The 13,765-nt window shown below is 45.4% G+C and overlaps 1 protein-coding gene across 1 annotated transcript; it reads right to left on the reverse strand.

Annotated features, from left to right (window-relative positions):
* Positions 1-10,958: 10,958 nt before the first annotated feature.
* LOC105561644 (zinc finger protein Noc) lies at positions 10,959-13,441 on the reverse strand. The gene is made up of 2 exons (XM_012011806.1): positions 13,046-13,441; positions 10,959-12,693 (listed from the first exon to the last, which is right to left on the reverse strand). Exons 1-2 carry the CDS (start codon positions 13,130-13,132, stop codon positions 11,251-11,253), a joined length of 1,530 nt encoding a protein of 509 aa, XP_011867196.1. The 5' UTR covers positions 13,133-13,441; the 3' UTR covers positions 10,959-11,250.
* Between the last annotated feature and the right edge of the window lie 324 nt (positions 13,442-13,765).

Here is a 13,765-nt window from a genome sequence, read left to right on the forward strand (position 1 = left end):
CGCTTGGCTCTCTCTCTCTCTCTCTCTCTCTCTCTCTCTCTCTCTCTCTCTCTCTCTGCTTCCCCTCTCTTTCTCTCTCTCTCTCTCCCTCTCTTCCTCCACCTCATGTCTCTTGCTCCCGTGCAACTCTTTCTCCACCATCTTTTTCCTCATTCTCCCGGCCCACAGATTCGCTAGCTTCTCCGACTATTTTCCGCGTTTCAGGCATAGGCCGCTGCCGTTGCGACTGTTTACCCCAGTGACAGTCGCGGCAAGAAAGGGGAGACTCTCTATCAGGCATTTTGAAGAGATGTCCGAGAGGCCGTCGGTGACGACGTTGTCGCCCTGACACCGCATGATCGATGGAAATAATGCGGTAGACGTCTAAAGTTTCTTTCGAGGATGGTGGCTCGGCAAACGAGCCGCCGAGTGACAGCCGTTCATAGAGGCAAAAGAGGGGAAATCTTGGGATGAATCCGTTTATGTCACAACAGTCGCGTTCGTGGTACAAACAAACCCCCGAGTAGGACGATCAGTCTTTTCATCCAACTATGAACCGCGCTTCCGAAAACTGGTTCCTGTCCCGTATCTTCATGTCGTTATTTCTCTCGGCGCAATTTTCCATCCTTCAGCCGAACTACAAATCTCTATATGCTTCGGCTGGTGCTGTTTTCTTTCAGTCGTATTTATTGCAGATAAAGAAAGACTTGCGCAATGCGATCTGATAATCCAAAGTTGTCATTTTGTCATCGATATAAATAAGACGGTAAACATTTACGGGCGTTATATTAACATTTATCTTCCGATGATAAAAAGAGAGTTCGTTGAACGCAGCTGCTCGTACAGCTCTCTCATATTAAATTTGAGGGGGAAACCGCTGACCAAAATTTTGTACACCAATGCCCACTAATGCCCAGCGGGCATCACTTTATCTTATTTATCTTATGTTATCTTCTTTTGTCGTATTTTATCTTATTTCATCTTTATAATGCCCCAGCAAGGCCTAATGTCCAAACTAATGCCCCAAAAATGCCTAGTAATGCCTAGCAATGCCCAGTGATGCCGCAAATCTGTACACCACAATACCCTCAGCGGTTTACCCCTCGATTAAATTGTAATTGTAAGCTGTTCAACATCTCATACTACGCTTTTTCAATAATCTCACGCGATTGAACGGCGAAACATCCGCCCGTGCGAATATCGACCACGAAACTTTGTAGAATTATTTAATACGCAATTGCACCAAAATGATGACGACATCAGACACGTTTAACGAACAATATATAAAACCGCCCTTGGTAGGTGTTGGCAAAAGAGAGAGATATTTTCGCGACGGGCTCGCACCGATACTTCTTCGTCATGAGACATCGTCTACTCGGCTCGACGTGATCGATGGAAATAACGTAGTAGCTGTCTAACGTTTCCTCCGAAATGGGTAACCCTAAGAAAAATGGCCGGGTAGATGTCTGAGAGCTTCACGCCGCGATAATATCTATCCCGAGTACACAGACGTACGGAAAGAGAAAAGAAAGGAAAAAAGGAGGGAGCATCTCGGCGATATGTTATTCGAATCGTTCGAAGCACAATTCCTTTTGCTCCTGCACGCGTATCGAAATATGTATGTCCTCGCTATCCGAGCCCGAGCGTTTACTGCATGATCGATTCCCTATACTTGATCCCTCCGTATACGTTACGCGTCCGCCCGATTTTCCGCATCGGCGGGACAATTTATCGAAACGAGAGAAAAACAGGCGTGCGTTTTAGCGAGTGTCCGGAATGGATTCGCTACGCGACGGCACCGGCGAGGCGCGACTTTCTAAAAAGGCATCGTACCGGGCACGATCACGCCGCCGAATTTCAGACTCCCGTGAACGCGAGCAACAAAGAAGAGTAAATAAAACGCGGTAAATTAAAAACCTGAGATTCCCTACAACGTCCTTTGATGCAGCGCTAGCGAGAGACCCCGTCATCTAATGTCGGAAAAGCGAAAAGTACAAATGACGATGCTGGAGTGATTCTGCACTTTTGCACCTTTCTAACCTAAAAACTGTCAGTTCGCGGAAACATTTGTGTAATATACAAATTAAATGGCTTACGTGTACAGATCGAAAGCAGCTCGCTATTCTGGCCAAATGAAAGAACAATATGGCATCATTGAAACTAAGTTTGTAACTTTAATAAGAAATAATAGTGAGCAACACATACATACAGTACATGTAGTATGCGTGTTGCTCACTATTATTTTTTATTAGATTTACAAACTTAGTTTCAGTGATGTCATATTGTTCTTTAATTTAGCCGGAATAGCAAGCTGCTTTCGATCATCTGTACACGTACCATTTAATTTGTGTATTACATCTTTCCACGAAACAGACAGTTTTAAGTACAAAAGGTACGAAAGTGCAGAATCACTCCAGCATCCCCTTAAATGTAAATCGAAGGGGGAAACCGTTGAGGGCATTGTGGTGCACAGATTTGCGGCATTACTGGGCATTACTAGGCATGTTTTGGGCATTAGTTTGGGCATTAGGCCTTGCTGAGGTATTATAAAGATATATAATAAGATAAAGTAATGCCCGCCGGGCATTAGTGGGCATTGCATTGGTGTGCAAGATTTCGGTCAGCCGTTTCTCCCTCGATGTAAATTTACCAATTTGGACTTTGCATTACAATGTCTCCGTTCGTAGAACGCGTAAAGGAATATTTAAAACACTGATTACGTAATTCACACCCAAGCTATCGATTGAGCCCGCGCAAAACTTGATCGGTTCAGTCGTTATTGAGATACGATAATCCAAGATTCTCTCCGAAATCGTCGACTCGCGTAAAATAAATACATGGAACGATCTCGTTGTGCGCGAGACACTATGTACCGTTGATCCGATAAGTAACATCGGGAATAAAAATAATCAAATTGCGCGAGGCTTATTGTCGCCGATGGTAATTAACACGGGGAAATTCTTTCACAAAATCGACCTGGCATAAAAAGTGACTCCTGCACTACTTATTTATTAATTAACTTATTATCTTACTTTTATCTACTTTGACTGTTTTTTAACTCCTAAACTTATTATCTTACTTTTATCTACTTTTTTGCTGTTTTTATGACTCTTACACTTAACTAATTAATTAATTAATTTGTCCGACCTATTATCTCGCTATTTATTTATATATATTTGTTTATTTATCTGTACTCGTAATAATTCCAGATACGACGTTATGAATTTGCTGCCACAGACTCATGAACTCATTCTGTCTCGGCATAAAATTAACTTGTTCAGTCAACATTGGGTACCTTTTCTCCTTTGTAATACACACTGGTGTACTAAAAGTTCCTTTCTTTGTATTGCGGTTCGTACTTTTGAAATTTGCTTCCAGATTGTACTTGAAAAGGACCCGATAAAGATGTCAAAACGTTGTGATTTAAATATATGTTACTTTGTATGCCGGTTTGGTCGATTTTTAAAAGACTTTCCCCGAATAAAAATAATGATACGAACGGGATGACGATAATAATAGAACATCCGAGGATAAGTTGCCACCCGCAGAAACCGAAACTCTCTCCAAAAGGCTCTCCGAGTTTTATCCCCGGGTCTGGTGTCCAAGCTAATTTCGTCGGGAAATGAGATTAGCGGAAACTGAATTTTACGCGTATGACGTAAACGCCGTCAGCAACGTTTGACCTATCGATTTCATCTTCCACCATATTTCTGCCGGGAGGGATCGGCTGTAGCTTATAGATGAATTATAGTTGCTCTTTGCTGTCGCGCATTCAACGGTGATGTATGACTCGGCGGGAGACGGTAGGTAGAAAACATCCACGATGTACGGCCTGTTAATAACAGCAAGAATGAACGAACGACTGCGCGCGGAGCGCGCGGCACACAGATGCCGCTGGCGGCTAGACCCCCTTTGTGTTTTATTACAAACGATACGTCAACCACGATGTATGGGCTGCTTTTATCTGCGGCCTGTTATTGATGTGCTAAATTGTCCGCGCTGACTCGTAAGACTGGCCAGAACACGCCTGATAGACGTCGCTCAGGGACGCACTAATCGCGCTAGCCGGGTTTCCTCGCTGACAAAGAAACCTCTCGCAGGTAGCGACCGTCGACCCAGCTTGCGTCGTTTGCCAAGATTGCAAGCCGGGGGCGAGATGGCGAATAAATATCATATCGCGGTAAACCCTACTGATGAGACCTGATGACGTAAAGAATATCCTAGCTCTGAAAATAAGCAACGTGCGCGCAAGACCTTCCGAAATGATCAGACGTATTGAAATGTATGCTCGCAAAGCATAATTGTGCAGCCCCGTTTATTCATGCCTGTACCTCAGTTTCACTAGGATTCACATTTTTCTAATTTTTATTGCCATTTCGAGGGGAAAACCGCTGACCAAAATCTTGTACACTAACGCCCACTAATGCCCAGTCGGCATTACTTTATCTTATTATTTTATTTTATCTTTATAATGCCCAAACTAGTGCCAAAAAATGCTTAGTAATGCCTAGTAACGCCGCAAATCTGTACACCGCAATGCCCTCAGCGGTTTACCCCTCGTTCCCAACTATACATCGATGAGTTTCAGGCTGTAGTTCACACAACTTCTATAGAAGTCTGTGGTAGTAGAGTCTTATTCATTAATGCCTGGACCTCAGTTTTACTACGATTCACATTTTCACAATCTTTATTCCCATCTATACATCGATGAGTCTCAGGCTGCAGTTCATACAGCTTCTACAGAAGTTTGTGGTAGTATACCATAGACATAGTATATATAGACTGCGCGTTCCCTACTTTACTCGCGTGAAAACATGCGCCAACTTTAGAAAGAGATAGCTGGTGTGGGACCGTATCTTTATCTTTGTCGAAATGAAGTAGTGGGGGTAAACAAAAGAGTAGAGGAACGATAGATAGACAGAGAAAGAGCTACGACGTAAGGCACATGTTGTCTCTTTCTCAGGTATGCAAACGTCTGCAGCCACAATGCGCAGTCTATATATACTATGTCTATGGGTAGTACATACATACGTACAGCCTGAAACTCAGTGATTTATACAGTTGAGAAAAGTAATGATAAAAATGCATGTCCAAGCATTAATGAACAAGACTTAATACATGCAGCATGAAACTCAGTGATTTACATAGATGAGAAAAATGTAGGTCCAGGCACTGATGAATAAGGCTGTACATACATACAGCCTGGAATTCAGCGATTTATATAGATGAGAAAAGTGATGATAAAAGTGCAGGTTCAGGCATTGATGAATAAGACTGTACTTTCCATCAGTCTGAAACTCAGTGATTTATATAGATGAGAAAAATGCAGTTACAAGCATTGACGAATAAGACTGTACATACATATAGCTTGAAACTCAGTGATTTGTATAGATGAAAAAAATGATGACAAAAATGCAGGTCCAGGCATTAATAAATAAGACTGTACGTCGGTGCGTGATGTATAATAAAGTGTACTACCGTTAGTTATGTGTATTATTATAGATCGCGATAATAAAGAAAACTGGGTTTTGCCTCTCGCTCAACGGACATAAGCGTTTTCGACGAAGGCAAGAGGTGGCTTAATTGAGAGTTCCGACATTTCGCGGCCAAGAAAAAAGCTGCAACTACGGAAATTGTAAATAATACGCGGCGAGTCGTCTGCCGTTTTTATTTACGGTATGCTATCGACAAAATCTGACGTTTACCACACAATGTTATAACGAATGGCTGAGATACCTCGACGTGAAACATCATGAAAAAGTTTGACACTTATAACTAATCAAAAGATCCGTCGAGCAAGCTGTACAAAATTCAGCGTCTGATCTTTAAAAAGATCAGACTTTCAAAAGTCAATTTTGCCTGTCGGTTCTTATTTCATTAGTGTCATCATTTGTTTTATCGGCATCCCTAATAAAAATACGTCCACCGTTTTCATTCTCCAAACTGTTAATAAATATGGAACACAAAAACCTTGAAAGACGTATGTAACATTACATATATACATATATGTGCTCATGCGCGAGCGACTCCAATAACACAATATAAAAAATAGCGTTGGCAACCAGCACTTTTATTTCGCCGTAATAAAAGCGGATACCATGATTTACGATGCGGCAAAAGTGGGAATTCCGGAAATAGCAACTAATCGTCGTCTACCCGTCGTGTCTGTGTTATTGGCAGTTCGGTACTTCTTCTATCCGTGCTTTTATTTCCACCAGCGAAAAAGATTAAATAGGATATCGGAAAGACGTTACGAAAAAGCAGTGATATTATTATACACTTTTGAAGAGGTTTAACGAAAAAAAAAAGTCGGTGGTACTCGCGAGAGTTTGTATTTCTGGTGAGTGGAGAAGGAATGCGCGCGGGAGAAGCGTCGATCGAGAACGGACTCTATTAACGTCGGCTAATATGCGCTTTGAATGCCCTAATTTTCCTCCTCGACTCGATAGGGCTCTTCTAAGGAGACAGCTAAGACGCGCCATACGGAGCCGTAACTCCGACGTTCTGATCGTGACACATGTCCGTCGCAGAAAAGACGCGCCGAGCGCGCTGCCAAACGCGCCAGCCGTTGATTTTCCACAAAATGTCTGAACGGCTGATTGACATGTTTATTCGTAATGTAATCTCGCGGGTTCGCGTTAAATCACGTTAACGTCAACGCGGCGCGTTTGGCTTTGAAGGTTTTAATTAATATGAGGCGAAACGCACGACCCGTTCAGTTAATCCAAACGTAAAATATAACCGTTCTCTTTTTTTCCTCCGCCGTTTCTGCAACTTGGACGTTGCCGCGATATACCAGACACGTTTCTTGAATAAGAACAATGAAATGATGCTCGAGTTACAGTGTAAAAACGACGCGGTTCTACGGAGAAACGAAATAACATAAATGAGTAATGCTAGAATTATAATGAAATGTGTAGCGATTAATATGAAATATGTAGACGCTTGGAAAGTTTTATTCGCGAGCCGCGCGACATTATTTCCTCTAATTGCGTCAGCACAAATCTTGGAACTGATATACTCTGTTGGTTTATAGACGTGATGAATTATGAGACACGGCATAAACATTAAAGGTTCACTAATTGCAAGCGATACGTCATTCGGCCGTCTTTATGTACGCATGTTATTTTAACTTTCACAACGGCAAAACATTTCGCAGTAACATATGATATTTTTACTCGGTGCGATAATCCGTTGGACTTCTTAGATAGTGATGTAGAAATAAGATGAACGCTAGACGATGTCCTTGCAAAAAGGTTTTAAAGTACATCTATGATAATTAATTTAAATGTTTGTATACAAAATTCGAGCATTCTTGAAAAATGTGACACCTTCTAAATCAATAATAAGTTAAAACACCGAAAAAGAAAACGAATTCATTGTCATCTCATTATCGTCCTACTTTTTAGAGTTCTAGGCATACAATAGTATTTTATTTTTTAACATAATTATTTACATTTTGATTCAACGTTTATAAAATAAATATAGAAAACTATTTCGCTAAAATAAATGTTGAAACAAACGTTTTGTTTTTCAATTATTTTTAAATTTACATCATGCAATATTTCACAAAAGCTTTACTATGAACTTCGTGAAGCAAGACACTTTACCACTGATAAGCCAAAATGTTTATTAGCTCTGTATAAGGTTAGTAATTAAAAGGCACGCACACGCACGCACACCTTCCAAGATAATCTAACGCACTTGCTCATTTGGATTCAGTTGCAAGGTCTGCAACGCGGGAGCGAAGACAGGGGGTTGTTTGCGTATCGATAAACATCCTCTGGTACTGTTACGAAACAGGGAAAAATGTTAATTACACTGACCGACAAAATCTGACTTTGTTTTTGTAACACGAAAACATATGCCTGCTTCTATCTGATGTGAAATAAATTCAGATACGAATAGTTTCACACTATAGTAACACTATATTTTTAGTTCTCGAAAATGTAAGGTAAAAATAAATTAAATACAGGTATTTGTGATACGAAAGTTATTACAATTAGGATTTCCCTCTATATTTCGCGTCAGGAACATCCCTTCTTAATGCCCAGCAATAATCCGCCAACATACTGGCACTCCACTTGTAACCGTCACAAAAAAAAAACAAGATCTGACCGAAAGAAAAAAATATACGATTCCGTGATAACAACAGATGGAGATATCAAAATTGGTAAATAGTTTTCTTGTTACAAAATTTCGTTGACCAGTGTCGTTCGACACACCGGCGAGCTGAAGACGCGTACCGTAGACGTGCGCATAAAGATTTTCGGTTACATATCTGACAAGTCACTAATTGAGATTCAGCGACACGCATAATCGCCCCGAAATAACACGGATTCCAATCGGCGGAGGGGCGCCGTGGAAGGCGAAATACGGGCGGGACCATTCATCCCGACGGTTAAAATCACCGAATATTTCACTTTGCTGAGCCAGCTGAGCCTGCCACCGCCTGTCGCGGCACCCCGGCGATGGAAACGATGGAGGGATGAAGCGAACCTTCTCTCCACGACTCACTCCCACACCCCTACGACGGAGAGGGAATGAGCGAGCGAGCGAACGAGCGAGAAAGAGGGAGGGGGGGGGAGAGAGAGAGAGCCACCGGTTCTAGAAACCTACGGTTTGCCACCCACATCCCTCTCGCTGTCTCTTTTTCCCCGCTTGCCCTCTTCTCTACACTAGGCTGCAGATTTATGCGCCCCGCCTTGCAGCGCTGATATCCGAGAGCTCACGACCCGTTCCGTCCGTAATGAAAGAAATAAATTTACTCTTCTGGGGGTGCCCCAGGGATTGGGACTCGCCGTTCGTGTGCACACACGGACGCGGTTCTCCGCATTCTGATGGTGTTAGCGGGAGTAGGATTGCCAATTTAAGGATTTTGTCACAAGATCCGGTTTCTTTGAGTCACTAGAGTTTAGTAACTCAAATATGTGTATATTTCATTTTGTCCGCGGCGAAATAATAAATAAAAGCATAACAGACAGAGTGCGTCTGTGTAAGCGAGAGGAACAAAAGGAAGAAAAAGAATTCCGAACAAAGGGAAAGACGTTTTGGTAATTATACCGAAAGAGGTCCGTGATTTATCATGAGCATCGAATTTTTCACCTGTCTCTCACAGCTTTTCATCTTACTCTGCAAACAGATTGGCCACGTCAAATTATGGTTGCAGTAAATCAATTTTGCTATTCATTCCAAGACAAACTTGATAATCGAACTATTCATTATTTCGTACAAAGAAAAAAATACCACTACATGTGCGTGCATGTGTGTATGTGTGTGAAGGACATTAACTTCCTAAGATGCATAGTTGAGATACACAATGATAAGTAGATTACTCATAATCAGTAGGACTATTGACAATGATTAACAACATGATGGGATGATTGATAATGATATCATTATTTCGTATCTGCGAGTAAAATGCCACGGAGTTATTTAGTTTGCGATAAGAAAGGAGTGAGTAATAAATGAAGGAGTGTGAGCAGAAATTTTGTAGAGATTATCTGTAAGAAGCAGAGCGAAGTCTTCGAGATGGATAGCTCGAATTCGAAAATGATTATTTTAAACTGTTTACATAATAGACTCGCGCTACAAGGTACCGTAAAGTATGTAAAAGATATATTAAATTTCTCTACGAGGCTTTAAGGTAGAGTGTAGACGAATAATGGGTCTGGACATGTAAGAAACTACGCCTCGTTGCCAGTGAATGACAGATTGTGAAGTGCGTTTGATAAATTATCCGTCAAGCATGACTGACGAGCGGAGATCGTAACAGGTCAGCGAAACCAGGCAGACCGATTTTTATATCTCATAGTAGTAAGGGGGAAAAAAAGACGTACGAAAAAAAACATGGAAAAAAGATATAAGCACGGGAATCAAACGAAGTGTCATAATAATTGATATCTTTGCGGTTAACGTATATTTTGAGAGCAAACAGGCAAAATTGAAATGCCCAAGAAATTGAGCATTTTGATAATCCGAACGTGAATATCCGTTTCGTGAAAAGTTGTATGCGAGGTTTACATAAGAGGAAACGGCAATTGCAAAACGCTAAGCGAAAACGAGAAAGGAGTCGGATAAAAGAATATCGTAAAGCGCATGATACATAATAGAAAAAAAAATTAAGCAATTCTACACTGGTTTTATTAAAGCGGTATGGAAATTCAACGATATTTACAATGCGGAGGAGGTGTATCGTACGCCGTGTACCTGCTCCCTTTTTGCTAGAATATTCTGTTCAACGACAACATGAGACAACGTGATGTTGAGCGACACGGCCCGACACGCTCCCGGATAAACCCCGATCAGAAATCATTCTGGCGCGGTTAGCGATTTTCAAAAAGAAAATGATAAGACGAATTCTTTTGACCAATTTTATTTTTCTTTTCTGTAACGGCACTCGGTATTTGCCTCACGCAATTAATAAATTACGTTATATATCATCTCGGAGATATCTTGGACACGTTTGTTAATAACATTCCTTTCTCAATATCAGTCATATCGTGGACGCGCGGTGCCGCGCGCTATCGAACGCATTTAGCGCGAAATGCTCGCGTTTGCGGAGCGTCGGGCGACGTACAGTGGTACGCACTTTGCGGTAATCCTCACAGACGTACGCTCGTACGTCGCCGAGTAACGACCGATTGACGTCGTCCGCAAAACGCGAGGGTGAACGAGTGCAGGAGGACTCATCGGAAAACTGAAGCGGCACGCGATTCAGAAAAGCAGTTGGAAATTGCGCTCGTGATTGTTGAATCCCGTGGAAGCGAGGCTCCTGTCCGTCCGGCAGTCGTTGCGACAATCACGAGACACGGTAGTGTCTCGCGCCAAGTACAAGCGTAGCTAGAACCGCGCGTTAACTTACAGCTGGCATGTAATCCTTCCCCCTACATGGCAACCGGATTTGAACAGAGATGCGTATTACTGGTATCATAGAAGTTCCGCAGGAGAGTGGTCGATGCAACGTCAACACTGTCAAGTTGTTTCATAAACTTTAATCATATTCTTCAATGTACACATATATTCATATTTATATATACATATATAGAATTCTTTTAAATAAATCTGTATTATACACAGCGGCTATTTACACAACAGTCTTAGACGGAGGACTTCGTCCGCGTATCATTATGTTGCACATTCTCCAATTGTACACTCAGAAGAAGAGGGAAGAGACGGGGAGAAAAAGGGAGGACGGGAAGAGGCTCCCTCCAGGAGAGATCTTGCCGTCGTACCACCCTCTCCCTCCCCCTTCCTCGCGGTATGTCCATCTTAGGGATGTACGGCGGCGCCGATTCGCTGTCCGTAGACCGCGTACGGCGAGTAGTACGGTCCTAAGGCGTTGAAAGCGCTATACGGCGAGGCGGCGAGCGAGGCCGGCAGCGGGCCCGTCGGCGGCTTGCCGTAGGGATGGTATCGGGCGCCGAGCGGGCTCAGCGACGGCGCCGGGTAGGTGCCGCCGCTGGCGCGATGAAGGGTGGTCGACGGCGACAGCAGCGGGTGCGGATGCGGATTGCCTAGGAGCGCCGCGGCGGAGGCCGCCGCATGGTCGCCGCCGGTCAGGCTCGTGTGGCTACGCAGATGCTGGAGGAGCTCCTCCGACGTGGCAAACCGCTTGCCGCAGTACGACTCGCCGGCAATCCAATTGCAGACGTAGGGCCGGCCGCCGGCCAGCGTGGACGGATAGGACAGCGACGGTGGCGGCATCGGGCCCAGAGACGACAACGCCATCGCCAGGCCGTACTTCTGATGGTCGCACTGCGTGCACCCGCTCGGACAGCTGCCCGCGCCCATCATCAGCTGTGCGTTATGCATGCTGTACTGGCAACCCGTGCAGAAAGGGTCCTTGCAGACCGGCATCAGGGCATCGCCGCCGGCGGGTGTCTTGACGCGGGCGTAACCCAAGTACGGGTTGCCGCCGGTCGGGCCTGCCGACGGGTAGCCGACGGACAGTAGCGCCGCCGCGTGATGCGAGAAGGGCGACGCGCCCGCGAAGGGCGGCCTGAAGGCCGGGTTCTCGGCGAGGCCTGGCGGACAGCAGAGCGGATTGCCGGAGAATCCCGCGGGCAGACCTGGCTTATAAGCGGCCAGACTCGCGTCCTTCGTATGCGCGCCCGACAGAATCTCCATCCCGGATCTGATAATCGGACTGGCGCCACTGTTGTTGTTGCTGCTGCTGCTGCTGCTGTTGCTGCTGCTGCCGTTGCTGCTGTTACTGCTACCGTTGTTGCTGTTACTGCTTCGCGGCGAGCCGTCCATCTTCTCGCGGTCCGCCGGGGTCTTCCGATCGACCGACGGCGTACCGCTGGTCGTCGTTGCCGTCGCTTGGCTGCTCGGCGACGCGGACTTCCGACTCACTGGCGTGCGATTGCCAGACGACTTCTTGTCGGGATGCACGCTATCACACACACTGATACTATCCTGACCACTGACACTATGTACACTGGCTTTGGACGCGGGTCTACCCTCGTCCGTCGTCTTCTTCGTCACGACATTGGTCTCGTACGGTTTGAATGCCAGCGACTTGCCGTCCGTCGGGCTGCCGCGGGTGTTGCGCTCCAGCTTCGCGGCCGGCGGCGACTTTGCGTTCGTGGCGATGCCCATGCCCTTCGAGCTCTTTTCCAGAGGCGAGATCAGCGGTTTCGTGGGCGAGTCGGCCCCGATTTGGCTACATGTCTGCGCCAATAGTGCCAGCGGACTCTTTTTCGCGTCCAACTGCACAACCCAAAAAGAAGCGGAGTTATAGACAAGATTGCGGAAAGGTACATCATTGGCTCTCGTATTCGCGCAGAAAATTAAGCGTATATCGATGGAGGCTAACAACGCGCGACAGTTATCCTCTGCTTCGGGTCCCGCCGGGACGCGAACGGGCGATTCGCGAGAGGAAAATTGTGAAAAATAATGAAGAGAGAATCCTGCGACTTTGAAATTCCGATTGTTCCCGCGTCATTTAATTTTGTTCTCAACGTGGAAATCTTTTCTCGAAACAAACGAGAATCTCGACAAAGTAGCAAGGGTGTAGAAATAATTAGAATGGGAAAGGAACAATGCGAAACACGATACTAACCGTAGTTGGAAGCGGCGAGAGATAATCCGGTTGTAAATACTGATTGTGTCCAGTAGTCAGCATACTGCCTTCCTCGAGCACAACCATTTGGTTTCCCACTGATTGATCTCACTGCACTGTAAACCAACAACGGATATTTACACACGCACACACAGAGACAGGCACACCCCAGGTATGTGTGTGCGCGAAAACTGGAGAGCAGAGGCCCAAACGGTGAGGGATTCGCGGACGCGCGGCGTCGAGACTGCGCCTCCGTCGGGAATCGATCACCTCGCGTCGGCCACGTATCCTTGGCGCAATTGGGCGACGCGTACACCACGAAATCCAGGAAAATAATGACGACTCGCGCTCCGCGCAGCTCACTCCGTGCTCTCAGAGTCGAGCGCTACGCTGCCGCCGCCTGGCGGCGCTGCGGGAATCTCGCCCCTCCGGCCCCCTCTGCCCACCCAGCTGCCCCTATCCTTGACGACCCGGGGTGTATAACCTGTCCTCTCCTGTCATCCCCACCGCCGCGCTCGGACGTGCGGCGGTGGGGGGAGATGGCATTATGGTGGGAGAATTGCGGTGCTGCGTGGGGTGTGGGAAGGCATTCTAATTCAACACGCCACCCATGATGTTGGCCCGACGATGACAGCTCCCATCCCGGCTTTGATATTTCACCGCTTTTACAGCCGTCCATTCCCCTCCCCGCACGTCCGACCGACGTGGGCCCCCCTTTCT

Source organism: Vollenhovia emeryi, unplaced genomic scaffold (assembly GCF_000949405.1).
Source record: "Vollenhovia emeryi isolate VEMERY1.0 unplaced genomic scaffold, V.emery_V1.0 DF939204.1, whole genome shotgun sequence".
Lineage (NCBI taxonomy): Eukaryota > Metazoa > Arthropoda > Insecta > Hymenoptera > Formicidae > Vollenhovia > Vollenhovia emeryi.

Bases quoted from the DNA above. Each gene is read 5' to 3' on its own strand.
- LOC105561644 (XM_012011806.1), bottom strand. From the start codon at position 13,132: ATGGTTGTGCTCGAGGAAGGCAGTATGCTGACTACTGGACACAATCAG. The intron at 12,694-13,045 runs GTTAGTATCGTG...TGGGTTGTGCAG, and splicing joins TCTCGCCGCTTCCAACTACG to TTGGACGCGAAAAAGAGTCC.